This window comes from Heptranchias perlo, chromosome 38 (assembly GCF_035084215.1).
Source record: "Heptranchias perlo isolate sHepPer1 chromosome 38, sHepPer1.hap1, whole genome shotgun sequence".
Classification (NCBI taxonomy): domain Eukaryota; kingdom Metazoa; phylum Chordata; class Chondrichthyes; order Hexanchiformes; family Hexanchidae; genus Heptranchias; species Heptranchias perlo.
Genome location: NC_090362.1, coordinates 8,908,233 through 8,927,836, shown reverse-complemented (window position 1 = coordinate 8,927,836; position 19,604 = coordinate 8,908,233). Strand labels below are relative to the sequence as shown.

Genomic DNA, 19,604 nt, shown 5'->3' with positions numbered 1-19,604 from the left:
GCCATGATCTAATTGAATGGCAGAACAGGCTGGAGGGGCTGAATGGCCTACTCCCGCTCCTATGATCCTGAAATTAACTTGGGGACGTTTGCTCAGATCTCACCTGTTCTCAGGTCGCACGTTGAGAAAGTAGTTACGACTGGATTCTCCCCTGACTGGTGGCTCGTCCTCCTCGTTATTATCAAGGGAATAAGAACGGCCGTTGGTGGAATAAGATCGGATATCTCGCTTGGAACTCATTTTTTCCAACTCTTTGAGCTTATGCAGATAGAATCTCACAGATCGTTTCAAATACTCGACTCCTGACAGTAAAAAATTCTTGAATTCAGACCCCCTGGAATTTTAATCCAACGAAGAGTCCCAAATAAAACCAGACACAAATCCTTTCGATTTTATACACAAGTCACCAGCTGTTGGAGGAAGTTGCAACACAAGTTAAATTAGTTGCAGCAACTCTCAAATTAGAACCATCCTATTTCAAAAATCGGTTAACAAAAAAAATTATATATAAATATACACACACACATACTATACATAAATTTAACATTGAAAATACAGCCAATTTTCTCTCAAATTTCTCTCGTTTTTAAAAAATAATTCAATGTTTTTGCAATTACAAAAATAAATAAATCTTAAGAACACACGCAAATTAAACAAAGAAAGAAGTATCATGGGTGCAAAGTTATAACGGTGCTAAGGTTTCGGGTTAAAAATAGACCAGCGACAGCTTCAGAAGACTGTCTTGCGATACACTCGTTTTCCCTGAGAAAGCACACTTACCTTGTCACCAGAAGTGTGTTTCATAATGGATCCGAGGCTAAAATGGTCTGTAATGTAGAAAATAATAGCTCTAATACAATGGAAACAAATGTGTACTCACCATTCCGCCTCCTCTGAGACTTGCCTTAGCCCCCCTTGTACCAATGGCTGCAGCTGTCAATCAAATCCCCTCCTTTCCCAGGACTATTTAAGGAACCCTGCAATCTGCAAATGTGAATGGCACTTTCCAAAAGTTTACTTTTTGCATCCTTGACACAAAAAAAACCGCGCGCACACACAGCAAAAATAACAGTCGATGCAATTAGATGCGGTTGCTGGAGATGTTTTGAGAGTGTGTTGCTGATTGCTGTTCGTTTTATTTCCCAAATGCGTTGATGTTGTGCTGTGTCCCATGTTGTGCTTGAACGTCTGACTCACCAGCACATGCCAGGCGAGTTTGGCCAAGAAAGCTCAGCCGGAGCCGTCAATCAAAAGGTGCAGCACAACCCTGCCATGCGCTAAAAGGAAACAATAGTTCATCCACCCTGTGCTTTAAATGTAATAGGAAAGAGTGAGTAAGTTTGACTTAGTTCGTAGCACTCACCTCTGAGTCATGAAAATTGTGGGTTCAAATTAGGGTTGCCGATTGTCCTGGAGCCTCCAGGAATTAAGGATTCATCTCTTGGACACTGATGTTATCAAAAATCATAGAGGCATTAAAAAATGTTTTTTTTTTCATTTTCTTTGAACATTTTAATTTATTAGTTATAAAAATATTGGAGATGGGGGGAGCTGTTTGAGTGGGTGGGATGGTTGGAGCTGGGAGGTCATGTGATGAAACCTCCAGGAATGTGCCAACTAGAGTCAGCAACCCTAGTTCAAGCCCCGTTACAGATCTGAGGCTGGCAATCCGGGGCAGTACTGAAGGGGTCCTGCATTGTGGAAGGTGCCATCTTTCAAACTACGCGTTAAATCAAAGCCACGTCTGCCTGTTCAGGTGGATGTAAATCATCCCATGGCACTATTTGAAGAAGGGCACGGAGATGTACTGCCCAGTATTCCTCCCTCAGCCGACAGCACTGAAAGCAGATTATCTGGTCATTCGTTCATTCATTCACTGGCTGATGTATTTACTACATAACACTTCAGAAATAATCCCTTTGGCTATAAAGCATTGCTTTAGGACATCCTGATGCAACTAATTTCTTTGCGCATCTTTGGGTGGTAGGACAGGTTGCAGCATTTGTTAGATATATCAGTGATGACCTGTCACATCTTTCTAGGTTTACGTTATCCCACTGCATTCTTCCACTGGAATTTTATAACAAAATGTCCAATTTTCACCCTAGTAACATCAGACTTTTTATCACCAATAATGATGAGTTATATTTTTTTCTACTAAGGGGAAACATTATTTCAGTGATAGTAAAAGGACCCTCATTAGACCACCACTGATCGGCTTTAATTTAGTACCGTGCCAAATAAGTGCATTGGGCTGTTGCTTTTCCCTCCCTCTGCCTCTTTTGAGATAACCTACTGATCATCGTGGGCACTCTGTGTGGGTGTTTAATCTGAATGAGCTAGCACTGTTTGTGGTAGGGCTTTCCATGTCCTAACGACCCTCTACATTAAAAAAATCTCAACCTTTAAGTGATGTTCTTAAATCTGTGTCCTCTGGTTACTGACTCACTGACTAATGAGAATAATTTTCTCTATTCACCTGATCAAAACCCGTTATAATTTTGGACACTTCCACCTGATCTTAACCTTCTCTGTTCTAGTGAAAAAAGCCCTAACTTCTCTAGTTTCTCCCCATAACTAAAGCCTCTCATCCCTTGTATTGTCTCTTCTGCACCTTCTCCAATGCCTTGATACCTTTCTTACAGGAGGGTGCCCAAGACTGAAGGCAATATTCCATCCGGTGCCTAACCAATCTTTGACACAGGGTGAGGTCTTCAAACTTGGAGAGCTGCTGCTCACTGGAATCTTTTCTTACCCCACTTATTCAAAACATCCTTCATCTGTAAGTACCAAAAATACCGGGAGTTAGGCATCCCTAACAAACCTTTAGGTTCTCAAACCTATTTGACTCATATATGTTCAACGTCTATATTGTGTCTTACAATCCTGACCTATGCCTGAATCGGCCTTGATGCTCTGGGAGCCCATTTTGGAATATCAGGCATGAAGAAGCCTGCATCCTGACTATCGACACTGCAGCCTGCCTTGCACCGTGCTATTGACACTGTACCATTTATGGCTCGGGGTTACGGTTAAGGTTAGTGGTTAGGGTGTTAGGATTAGGGCGTTAGGGGTTAGTGGTTAGGGTTAGGGTTAGAGTTGGAGTTAGGGTTAAGGGTTAATGGATAGGTTCGGAGGTTAGGATGTTAGGGTTACAGTGTTAGGATTACGGTATTAGGTTGGGGATTATGATCTGGAAGGCACAGCCTGAAAGAGTGGTGAATGCAGATTCAATCGTGGCTTTCAAAAGGAATTGGATAAATATCTGAAGAAAAAACATTTGCAGGGCTACGGGGAAAGAGCGGAGGAATGGGACTAACTGGATTGCTTGTACAAAGAGCTGGCACAGGCTTGATGGGCCAAATAGCCTCCTTCTGTGGTGTAACGCTTCTATGATTCTATGATCAGGGTTAGTGGTTAGCAACCGCTATGGGCAACACGTTGTCAATAGCAGAAATGGCATGCTATGAAATTTACTCATATATCAGGCTGTGAAAATGCTCTTTGGTGCCTGTAAGAGTAGTCTGAAACACAGAAACCAGAGTTAAAATAAAATGTAACAATAAATAGATCCCCAGAGATGGATAGTATTAATCCCAGCGTACTAGGAGAGACCAGATATGAGACTTGTGAGGCATTGATGGACATTATGAGGGAGTTAATGAACACTGATAAATTGGAAACAGACTAACATGGCGTCCATTTTCAAATAGGGTGACTAAGCGAAGCCAGGCAATTATAGACCACTGTGGGTAATTTTGACCTTGTGCGATAGTGTAAAACTGGCAAAAGTGAATCGGCATGAAATAAAAATCGAGAGAGAGATGTAAAACGGGCTGCCAATTGGCTATTGCCCGAGTTACACCATTGCACAAAGTCAAAATTACACCTATTTTCTTTACTCCAATACTGAGTGAAATAATGGACTCGATTGTCAGGATGGAATTATCAGGAGTACGATCAAATCTAATAAACAGCCAACACTGGAAGGGAAGATCCCGCCTGATCAGCCACCTTTACTTTTTGGAAGTAGTGACATCCCGAATAGACTTTGATGTGGTGTGTCATCACTTCCAAAAAGCACTCGACAAAGCTCTGCATGAAAAGCTACTCAATAAACTGAAAACGCTGGGGATTGAAGGTAAATCTGGGAATGGACAAGCAATTTGCGGAAGGATAGCAAGCAGTGAGTCCTGGTTAGATTATTTTGAGGCGATTTTCCTGGGGCCCACGGAAATGAGCACAACGCATGGACAGTGCAGAAAAATAGCACTGCATCTGACACGAGTACTGTGGGGCCGGATTTCCTCTTGGGCCTCATTTGCATTTCCTGGGCATTACATGGGTGGGTATTAAGGCCTCCTATTGGGCGTGGTGATGATGACCCAGGAAGTAAAAGCAGAACTGCAGGCCTTAACGGTCCATCCATGCTTAAAGGGACAAGTGCGCCTTGGGGCCATGTTGGAGCCTCTGGGGGAAACAGTGAACCCTGAACCCGGGCAAATAATTGGGAAGCTGGGTGAACGTTTTTTAAGCCCACAGACTGCAAGGAAATATCCTGGAATGGGGCTGTGAACTTATTTGGGTCTGCAGATCATTTCACTATTGGCAGTAAAATGATCTGTTGGCTCAAATGAGGAGTAAGAAGTGGCTAAAGCAGCGGCAAAGCATTCAGAATGCCAGTGGAGAGGATAGGTTGCATAAGGGCACCCTGCTTTGATGATGAGACTGTTGAGCAGCTCCTGTAGGAAGTGGAGCAAAGGAGGGATGCACGGGGGATAATTTTCACCTTCATCGCCTGGGTGGTCATCTGGCGGAGCGGATCGCCCGCCTGTTGTAGAACCCGCCCGATTTTCATCCTGTTGAAATCAATGGAATGGCAATCGGGCAGTGACGGTGAATATCATTCCCACCGTTTGCTTGCTACGGAAGGTTGGTCCTGAAGGCAGTGGCACACCAGGCATGGAATAAGGTGGCTGAGACTATCAGTAGCAGCAGCATCGTGCCAAGGATGTGGATGCAGCATTAGAAAAAGTTCAGTGACCTCACCAGGAGGGAGAAAGTAAAAAAATGAACCTTTATACAAAATTGTCCATTTGCTCTGTGGCTACACCCTAGAGTTTCTGAGCACTTACTGTTTTTTTGCTCAGCGATATAACATTTTGTAAGCTTGGCAATCTCATGCCCACCTAGGAAACATTTCCCGGTCACATATAAAGTTCACATAAGTCAACGCACGATATAATGCATGAAAGAAGAGCAACTTTAGTGCACAAGTCATAGAGGTTCATGGCGAGTGTCACAAGGCTATTGCAAAAGCAAATAGGGTGTTAGGATGTAATTTCAGGACAATTAAATATAAAACAAAAAGTACTATTCTGCCTATGTGCAAGGCCTAGGTCAATCTTCATCTAGAATAACTGGGTCCAGTTTTGATTCAGAAAAAAATCAGAGCAGGACCACTAGATTAGTAACTAGTTTAAATGTCCTCAGTTACTAAAATAGATATATGTAGTTCTGTATATTATAAAGAATATTTCTAATATATCCTACTATATAGTAGCATACATAGTGTTTAGTATAACATAATATACACTATTGTACCTTTTACATTGTGCAGTATTACAGTGAAGTGTAGATTTTCCTACTTTGTGCTTGTATTACAGTGGTCTGTGTACCTTCAGTTCCTCTGTCGCTATCATCTCTATTACTTTATGCGCGAAACTCAGGACACCCAAAACAAAATGGTAACAAGATTTTTCAAGAAAATAAATTAAACTGTGGAATTTATGGACAAATGTTTAGTTACGAGTTTAATCAGTCTGTAGTTCTACTGATGCTTGTTGAACAATTGCTTTTGAAGTCATTGCTAGTGATCCGTTATCCTGTACTGTATGTGTATCAGGACTTTAATACTGGGCATGCACGTATGCAGTATATATATATATATACACACACATACATACATATAATTTTGTATGGTCCTGTTCCCGGCATGAAGCCTCTCTGGGTGGGAGCACAGACTTGAGATAGGACCATAACATTATAGAGCTTATTCTACCATCTGCACTGTTGTCTTGTGAGGCTCCACATCAGGAGAGAAATATTGCAAAATGACCCCCGTACAGTACAATACGATACATGTACACATGTTCCCTTGGCTTTTAGTATTCATCTGAGGGAGGAGGAATCTCAAAAATCTCTCATTCAGTAATAACCTAGTTATTCTCACACATGGTTTCACAGATTGACCCTAAGATAACCTGGAACAGGCAGTTCTGTATATTGCTGTTACTAGGAGACATGGTGCTATTTATAACTACAGTGTTCACAAGTTTATGAGTAGGAAATCTGCTATCGGTACATCTCTGCATCAATAATATTATTGGAAAGGAACTAAAGAAACTGTGATTGAAAATTTGGAAGCCCAGTTATTCATTGTACTATGAGATGAAGGCATGGAACAGATTGTTTCAAAGTAGCTCAGTATGTCAAATTGTGACATTCCATCGGAACTAAAATCTATTCTATCAATCCTCTGCAATGCAGTTCTGATGAGTAGGGTTTTGTTTGGGTTCACTTATAAAATCCTATAGAAGTAAAAGGTGACTTAATAATGACAAGAAAAATAATTCTGTCCTGTTAGGCTTGTATATATGTCATTTAACATTGAGGTAACCCAGTTCTAAGATGGATTCCACGTATTTCATTGACCTGAAATGGCTGCTCACAAATGTTTCGTCTGTCTCCTATGCACAGAAATCTTTGATCAAGAATTAGTCGAGTTAAATGTCTCCATTGATGGGGTCAGTGTAATTGAAATCCTCAAGTACACAGCATTCAGCAGACTAATTTCCAATCATCGTCATATGTTAAGGAAGACTATTGGAAAGGCAAGAAAATCTCAGGTATGAAATAGAATCCATAATCCAATTGTTTGTAAGGTGTTAAGACCAATAACATTTTGATCACTTGATATCTTCAAACAAATTAATTTTTTATATTCGTTCATGGGATGTGGGCATCGCTGGCAAGGCCATCATTTATTGCCCATCCCTAATTCCCCTTGAGAAGGTGGTAGTGAGCCGCCTTCTTGAACTGCTGCAGTCCGTGTGGTGAAGGTTCTCCCACAGTGCTGTTAGTAAGGGAGTTCCAGGATTTTGACCCAGCAACGATGAAGGAACAGCGATATATTTCCAAGTAAGGATGGTGTGTGACTTGGAGGGGAACATGCAGGTGCTGCCTTTGTCCTTCTAGGTGGTAGAGGTCGCGGGTTTGGGAGGTGCTGTCGAAGAAGCCTTGGCGAGTTGCTGCAGTGCATCCTGTAGATGGTACACACAATTATTAACTTCAAAGGGATAAGGATCCTTAAATTTCACAGGGCAAAATGAGCAAACAATAAGATTGATAGAAATAAACAAAAGAGGGGCAAGGACTAAGGGCACTAGAAAAGGACACGGACTGGTTGTTTTGCATACCAGATTATTTAAGGAAGTACATTAAAGAAGTACATATTCTGGCGGGTATTGTTAAGGATTCACTTCCATAACATCGCCCGCCTCTATCCCTACCCCAACCCATCTGTCGCTGAAACCTTCATCTATGCTTTTGTTACCTTCAGACTTAACTATTCCAGCCCGTCATCCTCCACCCTCCGCAAACTTCAACTTATCCACAACTCTGCTGCCTATATCCTATCCTATACCAAGTCCCTTTTGCCCATCACCTTGCAGAGCTAATTTGGTTCCTGGTCCTCACAACACCTCTAATTTAAGATTCTTGTATTTAAATCCCTCCATGGCCTCACCCCTCTCTATCTCTGTAACATTCTCACATGTTACTACCACCACCCCCCCCAACTCTCAGTTCTTCCAACCTCTGAAAAATCTCCCCACCCTTCGCCCCATCATTGGCAGCTGTGCCTTCAGCTACTGAGGCCCCACATCTGCAATCCCTCCCTAAACCCCTCTGCCTCTCTATCTCCCTCTCCTCCTTTAAGAACTTCGAGAAAACTCACCTAAGCTTTTGGTCACCCCCTCCCAATATCTCCTTCTTTGGAGTGGAATCCAATTTTTCCCTATGCTTCCGTGAAGCAGCTTGAGGCGTTTTTCTACCTTAATAAATGCTGGATGTTGTTGTTACGGCATCTTGTCCTCACATTATTGAGAGGTAATGAAGCTCCATCCAATAAGAACATAGGAAATAGGAGCAGGAGTAGGCCAGATGGCCCCTCGAGCCTGCTCCGCCATTTAATCAGATCATGGCTGATCTTCAACCTCAACTCCACTTTTGTGCCTGATCCCCATATTCCTTGATTCCCCTAGAGTCCAGAAATCTGTCTATCTCAGCCTTGAATATATTCAACAACTCAGCATCCACAGCCCTCTGGGTAAAGTATTCCAAAGATTCACAACCCTCTGAGTGAAGAAATTTCTCCTCATCTCAGTCTTAAATGGCTGACCCCTTATCCTGAGATGATGCCCCCTAGTTCTAGACTCTCCAGCCAGGGGAAACAACCTCTCAGCATCTACCCTGTCAAGCCCCTCATAATCTTATATGTTTCAATTAGATCACCTCTCATTTTTCTAAACTCCAGAGAGTATAGGCCCATTCTACTCAACTTCTCCTCATAGGACAACCCAGGAATTAATCTAGTGAACCTTTGCTGCACCGTCTCGAAGGCAAGTATATCCTTCCTTAGATAAGGAGACCAAAACTGTACACAATACGCACGTCCAATGGTGATGTGTCACTTGATTGGGTTCCAGAGATTTGAAACTTGCAGGATTGGTTACATTTTTACATCACTTCTGGTAGTCACTCTTCTCAAACCACAATCCTGACCCCAAACCCATCCTCAGCCCACTCCGAGTCTGCCCCCTGTTTGGTTTTGGACTAGGTAAACAGTAACTTGCAGGAGAAAGTTTTCCAATGCAAGATCCCAATCTTTGGCTGATAGGTTTCCAAGGATGGTTGAACAACCATATCCCATCAGGGAGCAACTAGAGGGGCAAGAGATTGGGTTTCAGGTTTTAATGAGCCCTGAGCAAAAGAATGTATCACTTACTAACCAAACTTTTAGGGCTTTATATATTGGTCTACTTTAAGTTGGACTCGAGGAACTGATTATCCAAGTCGATAAGTCTTCTGCCAATCCACAGAGATTGAATTTAACAGCACAAAGAAAGAATTACATTTATATAACCCCTTTCACGACCTCAGGACACAGCCAATGAACTACTTTTGAAGTGTAGTTACTGTTGTAATGTAGGAAACGCGGCAGCCAATTTGCGCACAGCAAGTGTAGGGAATTCCTTATTTCCTGTGATTCTTGGACACTGGACAAATAATCAAGCAAAGACTACTCACAATAGTTTTGTTAATCAAAAGTAATTATTTAATGACGTTATCATTCATACGAGCATTCATGAAGCAAAATCAAACCATACATATGACTTTCCTCTATAAAATCCCGCTATACACTTAATAATTCGCAACGTTATTATGTAATGACTTAACAATTCATACACACATCAGGCAAATCATTAATACATATATAAAACCTTTGAACCAAGGATTTTGCTCGTCGGGCTTGAAGATTGATCAGCTCTTCAGAACTCGAGGTCCTCTTCTTCTTGTGTGATGTTCAACTGCAGTGTGCGTTCCTTGTGACTGTCAGATGGTAAAGAAGAGAAGTCTTTTTATATTGTTTTTTTACCAATAGGATGTAGATTGGGAGGGTCATTCTTTTTGTCCAATCGCTCCGTGGCTATGTCTCAATCATTAACATACTTCATTGATTGACAGTTTAGGCTTTGACCATGTGACTGGAGACCCTTTGATGTAGATAAGACTATGGGCTCGATTTTCGGACCTCCGAGCCGGCGGGTTCGTGTTGGGGGGGCTCGGAAAATCGGGGATTCCCGGGGTGGGTCCGGAGCCCGGCTCCAACCCGCCCACTTCCGGGTTCCCCAGTGACGCGCTTAGATGCGCGCGCAGCCCCCGTATGTGGGACTCCCGCCGGCAATTAAATCCGGCGGGATGCCATTTAAACGAATTAAGTAGATACTTCAGGTCGTTAGCAGACCTGATTGACATGATATTTTAGGAGGGGTGGAATTTTCAACTCAACTGAGACTGTTTCCCGTACTGGGGGAAACACTCCCAGTTGAAATGGACGTGTTGCAGCCACCAGCCTGTGGCAGCTGCAACGGTCCATTTGACAGGTGGGGGGGGGGTGGGGGGGGGGTGGGGGGGGGTGGTGGGGGGAGACCCTCACTCATTGCAGGAGGCCACTCTGTCACTTTGGACAAAGTTTGGCCTCCACCACCCTCCTCCTAACAATAAAATTCACAAACTTGGAACCTCAACCCCAGTGTGCAGATACATTTACCTACCTTGCGGACCCCCTCAAACATACATCTTCCGGATGGGGGCCGCCGTAGCTGCGGTCGTGACCTCCTCGGAGGATGAACAGCATCACCAGCCTCACCGTCCACCTCTGACATGTGGAGCTCCACAACATGGTGCTGTGACACATCCACCTGCACAGCAGGAGGGAGGGCAACCGCCAAGAGAGATGTGTCGCAGAAGGCACTACCCTCTCCACAGGGTCTACAGACCGAGGCTCAGCTTCCTGGACCTCTCTGAGCAGCAGTGCATACGGAGGCTCAGAGTCACTCGGCATGTAGTCGTGGACATCTGCAGCCTCCTTCATGCCGAGCTGCTCCTGGCTGGCTCGAGCACCATCTTCTTACCTGTTGCTGTCAAAGTCACCACTGCCCTCAACAACTTCTCCTCCGTATCCTTCCAGGGTGCCACTGAGGACATCGCCGACGTCTCTCAGTCATCTGCACAAAAGAGCCCTGCAAATACACCTACACCCACTCTGCAGTGACACAATGGGTGGCATCAGTTGTGGGTCTTCATAGTGATCCTCAGGAAAGGGCATTATTGCACAAACCAGACAAGATTTGCAAAGACATGGCAGTAGTGGTGACAATATAATATGTAATGTGAGTTGATCAGAAATCAAATAGAAGTAAAAACCATGACAAACCCTCAAAACACTCTTGTGCATCCCCTTCATGCTCACGACACGTTTGCCTTACACTTCCTACTGCATATATGTGATGCATGCCCTGTGGCTGCAGCACAGGTAGTGGCAGATTGAGTGAGGCTGACCGTGAAAGAGATGCATGAGAGGGTGAGTATGAGATAGAGCCATGAGATTGTATGAGGATTGGGTTGAGTGGTAGTGGTGGGATGAGTACTGGCGAGGTGAGTAAGTGCAGGTAAGATGAGGATGAGCTTTGAGTGGGTGTGAGGAGTGATGTGATAGAGTAATGTTGGCAGTGCAGAAGGAGATGTGGGGTGGGGGCAGTGATGTGGCAGACGGAGTGTAGGGGAATGAGTAAGTGTACTCACTTCGGCTGACCTACTTAGGTCATTGAAGCGCCTCCTGCACTGTATGCAGGTGCGCTATATGTTGGTGGTGCTGGTGACCTCCTCTGCCACCTCGAGCCAGGCCTCCGTGGTGGCAGAGGCAGGCCACTTCCTCCCGTCCGCCGGGGAGAAGATCTCTGTCCTCCCCCTCCTCCTGACCCCATCCAGTAAGGCCTGGAGTGAGGCATCATTAAACCTGGGAGCAGCCTTTCCCCTGGGCTGCTCCATGCTGTAATTTTGCATGTTTTCTGCAGCATCTGTCAGTGGAGGACTTCCCCTTTAAATAGGGCTCCTCCAGCTGACAGCCTATGATGCGGCTGTGCAGTCTGCCCGCTGCACAGCTTTCCAGCGTGAAACCCGGAGGCCAAGGTAAGTACCTTCAATCAGGCTGCGATCGCGTGCGGAGCACCCCGAATTCACTGGGTGCATTACCCACGTGCCCAGTCGACCCCCTGCTGCCAACCCGCCTCCCTCCTAAAATCGAGCCCTATGTGTTCGAATGATGGGTTGTAAAAGGCCCCTTTACTGTCTCTGTTTATGGCCTTTCATGTAAAGACGGCCCCTTACATTTCTACACCCAGACATTCTTAATGGTCCTTATGTCCCAAATTTTGATTGCTTCAATGGCTTCAATCCATTCCTTATACCATTTGACCATATTGGGTGCAACACTGTTTGATGTTTTACAATTCCCAGTTCTTTTGAACAGATTACCAGATAGGAGTGAGAGGCCCATGCTTTTTTCACACCTATCATTGCTTTCCTGATCCGAAGCCTTTGATGTATGTCCTTGTTGCCTTTACTTACATTACTCCCTGCTGTGTTGAAAAGCTTGTGCTTGAAAACCTGACAACACTTTAAGCTCAATATTATCCATCTAGCTTATTTATGTAATAATCTAGATATCTATCCACAGTACAATGTCTTTGATCCCGAAACTCATACTTCTCCAATGCCATCAACGTCAGTGAGGGAAAAACAGGATTTGCAAGAACACTGTTTACCACATTACTGTGTTTGCAGGTTTTCAAATGTCTTTGTTTAAAAGGGGCACAGTTAACCCTTTCCTTCAAATGTCTTTCGTTAAAGGGATTTTGAACCCCACACAAGGTCCCACAAATAGCAATGAGATAATGACCAGCTAAACTGCTTTTAAGTGATGTCGGTTGAGGGATAAATATTGGCCAGGACACCGGGGAGAACTCCCCTGCTCTTCTTCGAAATAGTGCCATGGGATCTTTTATGTCCACTTGATAGGGCAAACTGGGCCAGGGGCTGGCTCACAGATAATGAGCTTCCAGTATCTGCCTTAAAGGAGAACAATATAAAAGCAACTTAAAAATACACACTGACAAGCCTGACTAAGCCAACGCAGGCCAGGATGGCAATTCCATGGCCTGGAGTTTCCTCCGCATTTGCACCCAGAGAGACGAGCAATGTGGGCATTAGAACACTGTAACATTTCAAGGTTTTTTCCTATTTTCCTTGAGTATAGAAGATTGAGGGTTGATCTGATTGTGGTGTTTAAAATGTTAAAAGGATTCGATTGGGTATATGCAGAGAAACTATTGCCTCTGATGAGGCAATCAAGAATGAGAGGACATAATCTTAAAATTGGAACAGTGTTCAATTCCTTTCGCAACTCCTCAGATAATGAAGCAGTCCGTGCTCGCATGCAGCAAGACCTGGACAACATTCCAGCTTGGACTGATAAGTGGCAAGTAACATTCGCACCACACAAGTGCCAGGCAATGACCATGTCCAACAAGAGAGAATCTAACCATCTCCCCTTGACATTCAACGGCATTACCATCGCCGAATCCCTCACCAGCAACATCCTGGGGGTCACCATTGACCAGAAACTTAACTGGACCAGCCACATAAATACTGTGGCTACAACAACAGGTCAGAGGCTACGTATTCTGCAGTGAGTTACTTAACTTCTGACTCCCCAAAGCTTTTCCACCATCTACAAGGCACATGTCAGGATTATGATGGAAAACTCTCCACTTGCCTGGATGAGTGCAGTTCCAACAACACTCAAGAAGCTCGACGCCATCCAGGATGAAGCAGCCCATTTTATTGGCACCCCATCCACCACCTTAAACATTCACTCCCTCCATCACTGGCGCACCGTGGCTGCAGTGTGTACCATCTACAAGATGCACTGCAGCAACTCGCCAAGGCTTCTTCGACTGCACTTCCCAAACCCGCGACCTCTACCACCTAGAAGGACAAGGGCAGCAGGCACATAGGAACACCACCACCTGCATATTACCCTCCAAGTCACACACCATCCTGACTTGGAAATATATCGCCGTTCCTCCATCGTCACTGGGTCAAAATCCTGGAACTCTCTACCTAACAGCACTGTGGGAGAACCTTCACCACACAGACTGTAGCGGTTCAAGAAGGCAGCTCACCACCACCTTCTCGAGGACAACTAGGGATGGGCAATAAATTCTGGCCATGCCAGCGACGTTCACATCCCATGAATGAATAAAAAAAAATTAGACCTAGGCATTCAGGAGTGAAATCAGAAAGCACTTTTTCACACAAAGGATAGTAGAAATATGGAACTATCACCCCCAAAAGGCTGTGGATGCTGGGGGACAATTGGCGCTTTTAAGACGGAGATCGATAGATTTTTGTTAGGTGAAGGTATCGAAGGATATGGAACAAAGGAGGGTAAATGGAGTTGAGGTACAGATCAGCCATGATCTAATTGAATCGCAGAGTGTGCCCTAGGGGCTGAATTGTATGCATGAGTTACATGCAAAAACTCAATACGCCCAAGTATCCCCAATGTTTTACGTCCGTCCATTAGACCCTGCTTTCAAACGAATCTCCGCCCACAAAATTGGCCACGCCCCCCCCAGCACGTATCCTCCAATTGCCCAAGTCGCATCTAGGCCGGGCAGGGTAAGTAAATAAAAAAACAAAGTCATTTTACATTAAAGTAAAAGATTAAAAGAGAAAACAAGAAGTTAAAAATAAGTATCAAATATGTAGCACCACCTAGAGGTACAGACCTGAGGAACGGCCCTTTGAGGAGCAGCAGCACTCCCTAGTGATGGGAGGACTGAAAAGTGAGTATATATTACCTTATAGTAGAAGTCATACCCAAATATTACACCTAGAGGTAATACCTAGCAAGTAACAAAATCATGTCACAGAAAGTAGGTGTGATAAGCTGGAAATGTGTGCTAGATGCAAAATGATGATAGATAAAATAGATAGATAGATAATGCAAAGGGATACATTGTGGAACCTGTGCTGTCCATAATATTTACCAATGATCTTGATGGTAGTATTAGAAGTGAAAGGATAAATTGTTTGACTGCATAATATGTGCCCTTGATGAGTGAGGCTCTGCACTGGGACCACACACTTGTAAAGTTTGCCCGAGAGTTTTCTAAGCTTACAGATGACACCAAGTTGTATGGAGGCATGATACACCAGCGGATGGGAAGAGGAAAAGGTGTGAATTTAAAGAGATCTACAGAGGATTAACAACTGGTCAGATGAAAGCAAAAAAGATTTGCATTTACATAACGCCTTTCACAACCTCAGGACGTCCCAAAACGCTTTACAGCCAATGAAGTACATTTGAAGTGTCGTCACTGTTGTAATGTAGGACACGTAGCAGGCAATTTGTGCACAGCAAGCTCCCACAAGCAGCAATGTGGTAATGACCAGATAATCTGTTTTAGTGATATTGGTTGAGGGATAAATATTAGCCAGGATACCGGAGAGAACTCCCCTGCTCTTCTTCGAAATAGTGCCAATGGTTAATTTACATCCACCTGAGGGGGCAGACAAGGCCTCGGTTTAACATCTCATCCAAAAGACAGCACCTCTGACAGTGCAGCACTCGGTCAGTACTGCACTAAAGTGTCAGCCTAGATTATGTACTCAAGTCTCTGGAGTGGAATTTGAACCCACAAGCTTCTAACTCAAGAGGCGAGAGTGGTACCCACTGAGCGACGGCTGATACCTAACTGCAAATAGCAGTTGATATTGAGAAATGTGAGGTAATACATACTGGTATTGAACACAGCAAATATGTTACAGAAATAAGGTTCTGTTGTTAAATAAGGTGAGTAAGGAAACACGTGTAAAGGGGAATTTTCTGACTTTGTTCAGCTGTCAGGGAGACTCATCTGCCAAAGGTGCATATCAAAATTTTGGACAATCCTGCTGTCCACAATAATAGTCGAAAAATTGTGCGCTGTGTAGGGTCATGAACTCTGGTTGGACGTATTCCTGGAGGTTTCATCCCATGACCTCCCGCCTCCAACCGCCCCGCCCAGTCAAACAGCCTTTTATCCCCCCACCATCTCCGACATTTTTCTAACTAATAAATGAAAGTGTAAAAAAAGGCACACCATCTCTTTTTAACGCCCCTATGATTTTTCTCCCTGGAGTTGCTCGCAGCAGTGTACAGGAAATTAACCTTTAAATCCTGGAGGGTTGGCAACCCTAGTGCTGAGCTTGCCTAATCTCAGCGGACGAGGCTCTCCGCCAGCCGCCGGAGTTTGGAGACCTTCTCCTGGGATAGTTAACCGAATGTTAAAGTTGTCAGTGCAGTCCACGGCAGCAGATGTGACAGCGAGCAAAACTTTAGACCAAAGTAGATTGTTTGAATATAGATCCAGGAAGTAATACTGAAACTACAGAGTATTAGTGAGACCTCGAGTACAGAATTGTGTCCAGCTGTGATGATTGTACTTACGTTTCCTACATTACGATAGAGACTACACTTCTAAAGTACTTCGTTGGCTGTAAAGCGCTTTGGGACGTCCTGTGTTCGTGAAAGGTGCTTTAGTAATGCAAGTCTTTCTTCATCAAAAGCAAAATACTGCAGATGCTGGAAATCTGAAATAAAAACAATGCAGGAAATACTCAGCAAGTCAGGCAGGATCTGATTTGTTAGATTTCTTTCTCCACAGATGCTGCCTGACTTGCTGAGCATTTCCAGCATTTTCTGTTTTTCTTTCTTTCTTACTTGTGTCTCAGGCTGTGAAGAGGAAGAGGGAAAAGACAAAGTTACCTCTTCCCTTGCTGTCTCAGTCCTTGCTCATTCAGTGCTTTCAAATTCAAGATGACAATGAACCCAATCCCCTTTTAAGGTGTTTGAGGTGGATTTCTTCTTCATTACTGAAAGGTTACACCCCCATATGAGATGAGGAGAACTTTTTTTTATGTGGCTAGTTGTTTTGAAAGTTACTGTTGAATCTGCTTTCACCACTCTTTCAGGCAGTGCATTCCAGATCATAACAACTCGCTGCGTTAAAAAAAAGTTCTCCTCATCTCATATGGGGGAGCAGATTCAATAGTAACTTTCAAATAATCTAGGTTGACACTCCAGTGCAGTACTGAGAGAGTGCTGCACTGTTGGAGGTGCCGTCTTTCAGATATGACTTTACACCGAGACCCCATCTGCCCTCTCAAGTGGATGTAAAAGATCCCATGGCACTATTTCGAACAAAAGCAGCAGAGTTCTCCCTGGTATCCCAGCCAACATTTATCCCTTAACCAACATCACCAAAGCGGATTAACTGGTCCTTTGTCTCATATTCTCTTTGTGGGATCTTGCTGTGTCCAAACCACCCCCTTAGATCAAAAACTGCAGTTCGACAGTAAGTCATTGGCTGTAAAGCGTTTTGGGACGTCCTGAAGAAATAAAAGGCGCTATATAAACGCGAGTTCTTTCTTAATATGGGTGTTTGTTTTATTGCCCCGTTTTTGTTGATTTAATTAGCAGTTGGATAAATAACACGGCAGTAAGGAGAGAGCCTGACCTTCAGAGAGAGGAATGGTGTCAGCTGTACTAGCGGAGGCGTTAGGACCTAGAGGAGCCGAGGCGGCTCTCAATGTGCGGTGGAACTTTCCATAAAGAAAGTTTTTTTTCTGTTGCATGTGAGTTAACTTCCGGGGATTTTCCTGAGGCCCGAAGTGAGTGAAATGAGAGTTGCTGATGGCGAGACGGCTGCTGCTGCTCGGCTCCGGTTCCGGCTCCAGCTCCAGGTGCGGGTGAGGATCGGAGATCGCCGGGATCCTCGGGAGCGCTGACCAACTTCCCCCCGCCACTCCCCTCCCCCCAGGAGACTGTGCCCAGGTACGTGGTGCAAGATCCAGCACCGCTCCCGATGCCGGCTGTTCCCAGAGCGACCCCCGTCTCCCCAGGTGAGTTTCTGGGCTTTGGAAACTGATCACTTGTCAATTTCAGGGCAAATTTAGAGCGAGAGAGAAACCCTCTGCAAATCTAGAATTAAAACTACAGCTCCCCCTCCCCGCCAAAGAATATCAATGTTGCAAATAGCCCATTCTCTGACCGACTTTTCCCCCTGCAATATTTATGGGGTCTGGGTCAGGGAAGGTGTCCCATCAGGTGCGATGCCCAGGTTAGCCCAATCCTGAGGAGAGAGCTGGGTTGGGACTGTCGCTTCCTCCCTAGGTTAGGATCAGTTGCAGATGTGCACTGTGTGTCCACCGTGTCAGCTGTGCCTCTGAGTCAGAAGGTTGTGGGTTCAAGTCCCATGCCAGACACTTGAGCACATCATCCAGGCTGATGCTCCCAGTGCAGTACCTGAGGCAGTGCTGCACTGTCGGGGGGGGGGGGCGGGGTACCATCTTTCGGATGAGACGTTAAACTGAGGTCCCGTCTGCCCTCTCAGGTGGACATAAAAGATCCCACCGCACTATTTCGAAGAAGAGCACAGGAGTTCTCCTGGGTGCCCTGTCCAATATTTATCCCTCAACCAACATCACTAAAACAGATTATCTGGTCATGTATATTATTGCTGTTTGTGGGACCTTGCTATGCACAAATTGACTGCTGTGTTTCCTACATTACAACAGTGACTACACTTCAAAACTACTTCACTGGCTGTAAAGTGCTTTGGGACGTCCTGAGGTAGTGAAAGGCACTATATAAATGCCAAGTCTTACATTCTTTTAAATACAAACCAATTACATTTTTCTTTTTGCAAAGATCAGGAAATAACAGTTGCTGTGCGCTGAGTTAGGTTTATAGCCGTGTCAGGGGGTTTTTGGATCTCTCCCGTCAGTACTTGTTTATTTCAGGAGAAAGGAAAGACAGATTGCAAGTTCTCAACTCATCCCCACCTCTCGTTGCTTCCAGTGACCCCTTCAACTGGGCCAGTCTACTCTTGTTCATTTCAAAGTCCCTTTCTTTGGGGGGGGAGGGGGGGGCTAAAATTTTGAATTATCCAATAATTTGAATCAAACAATGTCAGTAACTCAGCAAAGTGGGAATGTAGTGCTTAAAAACTGGATTATCAGGGCACTTATAGAGTGATTTAAATTAAGTGTAGACTGTGTTAATAATTAAAAGCTGATATGATGAAGAGGTGAGAAGCAAATTTGTGCCAAAGTTCATTCAGACTGTCCTCTGCGTATATAGTTGCAGCTCTGTGTATATAGTTTAATCCTGGGTGCTATATGTACAGTGCCGTGTGTGTGTGTGTGTGGGATGGTAGCTCCATATACACAATCTAGGTACTGCATTTGAGCAAGTACAAGTGGTTTGCACACAGTGCATGGTGGGGACTGCATGTCTATATTGTGGGCGGTGCACTCTGCTTGTGCACATTTTAACCTTTAAACATAGGTCGGAGCCTGTGTGTAGATGGTGGAGGTTACACGTATCCACTGTGGGCTGCGTGTACCCACTGTGGGCAGTGTGGGCTGCGTGTACCCACTGTGGGCAGTGTGGGCTGCGTGTACCCACTGTGGGCAGTGTGGGCTGCGTGTACCCACTGTGGGCAGTGCGGGCTGTATGTGTGTAGTGTGGGTAATGTGGGTCGCATGTACCTGTAAGTACATGGGTGGAGTATATACACATTAATATTGTGCACATCATTAATCATAGAATCACACATCACAGAAGGAGGCCATTCGGCCCATCGTGCCTGTGCTAGCTCTTTGAAAGAGCTATCCAATCAGTCCCACTCCCCTGCTCTTTCCCCATAGCCCTACAAATTTTTCCTTTTCAAATATACTTTTGAAAGTTACTATTAAATTTGCTTCCACCACCCTTTCAGGCAATGCATTCCAGATCATAACAATTCACTGCATAAAAAAATTCTCCTCATCTCCCCTCTGTTTCTTTTGCCAATTATTTAAAATCTGTG

General features: G+C 44.5%; 3 protein-coding genes across 13 annotated transcripts in view; 1 reads left to right on the top strand and 2 right to left on the bottom strand.

Annotated features, from left to right (window-relative positions):
* alpk3a (alpha-kinase 3a) overlaps positions 1–1,159 on the bottom strand; it is a 69,710-nt gene extending 68,551 nt beyond the window's left edge. Inside the window, exons 1-2 of the mRNA XM_067973395.1 lie at positions 881–1,159; positions 104–410 (exon numbers count right to left, since the gene is read on the bottom strand). Coding sequence (XP_067829496.1) covers positions 104–240 — 137 coding nt within the window. The 5' untranslated portion in view covers positions 241–410; positions 881–1,159. The remainder of the gene's footprint in view (positions 1–103; positions 411–880) is intronic.
* A 3,966-nt stretch (positions 1,160–5,125) lies between these two features.
* LOC137304714 (uncharacterized) overlaps positions 5,126–19,604 on the bottom strand; it is a 217,036-nt gene continuing 202,557 nt past the window's right edge. For 8 of the 9 annotated variants that reach the window (XR_010958614.1, XR_010958615.1, XR_010958617.1 and 5 more), the window contains one exon: positions 9,424–9,672. The gene's annotated coding sequence lies outside the window, so the exon portion shown is untranslated. Of the gene's footprint in view, positions 7,323–9,423; positions 9,673–19,604 lie in introns of those variants that run through there. The other variant, XR_010958616.1, reaches the window with a different exon arrangement.
* malt3 (MALT paracaspase 3) overlaps positions 17,392–19,604 on the top strand; it is a 105,919-nt gene continuing 103,706 nt past the window's right edge. For all 3 annotated transcript variants that reach the window (XM_067973393.1, XM_067973392.1, XM_067973391.1), the window contains exon 1: positions 17,392–17,634. In XM_067973393.1, coding sequence (XP_067829494.1) covers positions 17,598–17,634 — 37 coding nt within the window. In that variant the 5' untranslated portion in view covers positions 17,392–17,597. The remainder of the gene's footprint in view (positions 17,635–19,604) is intronic.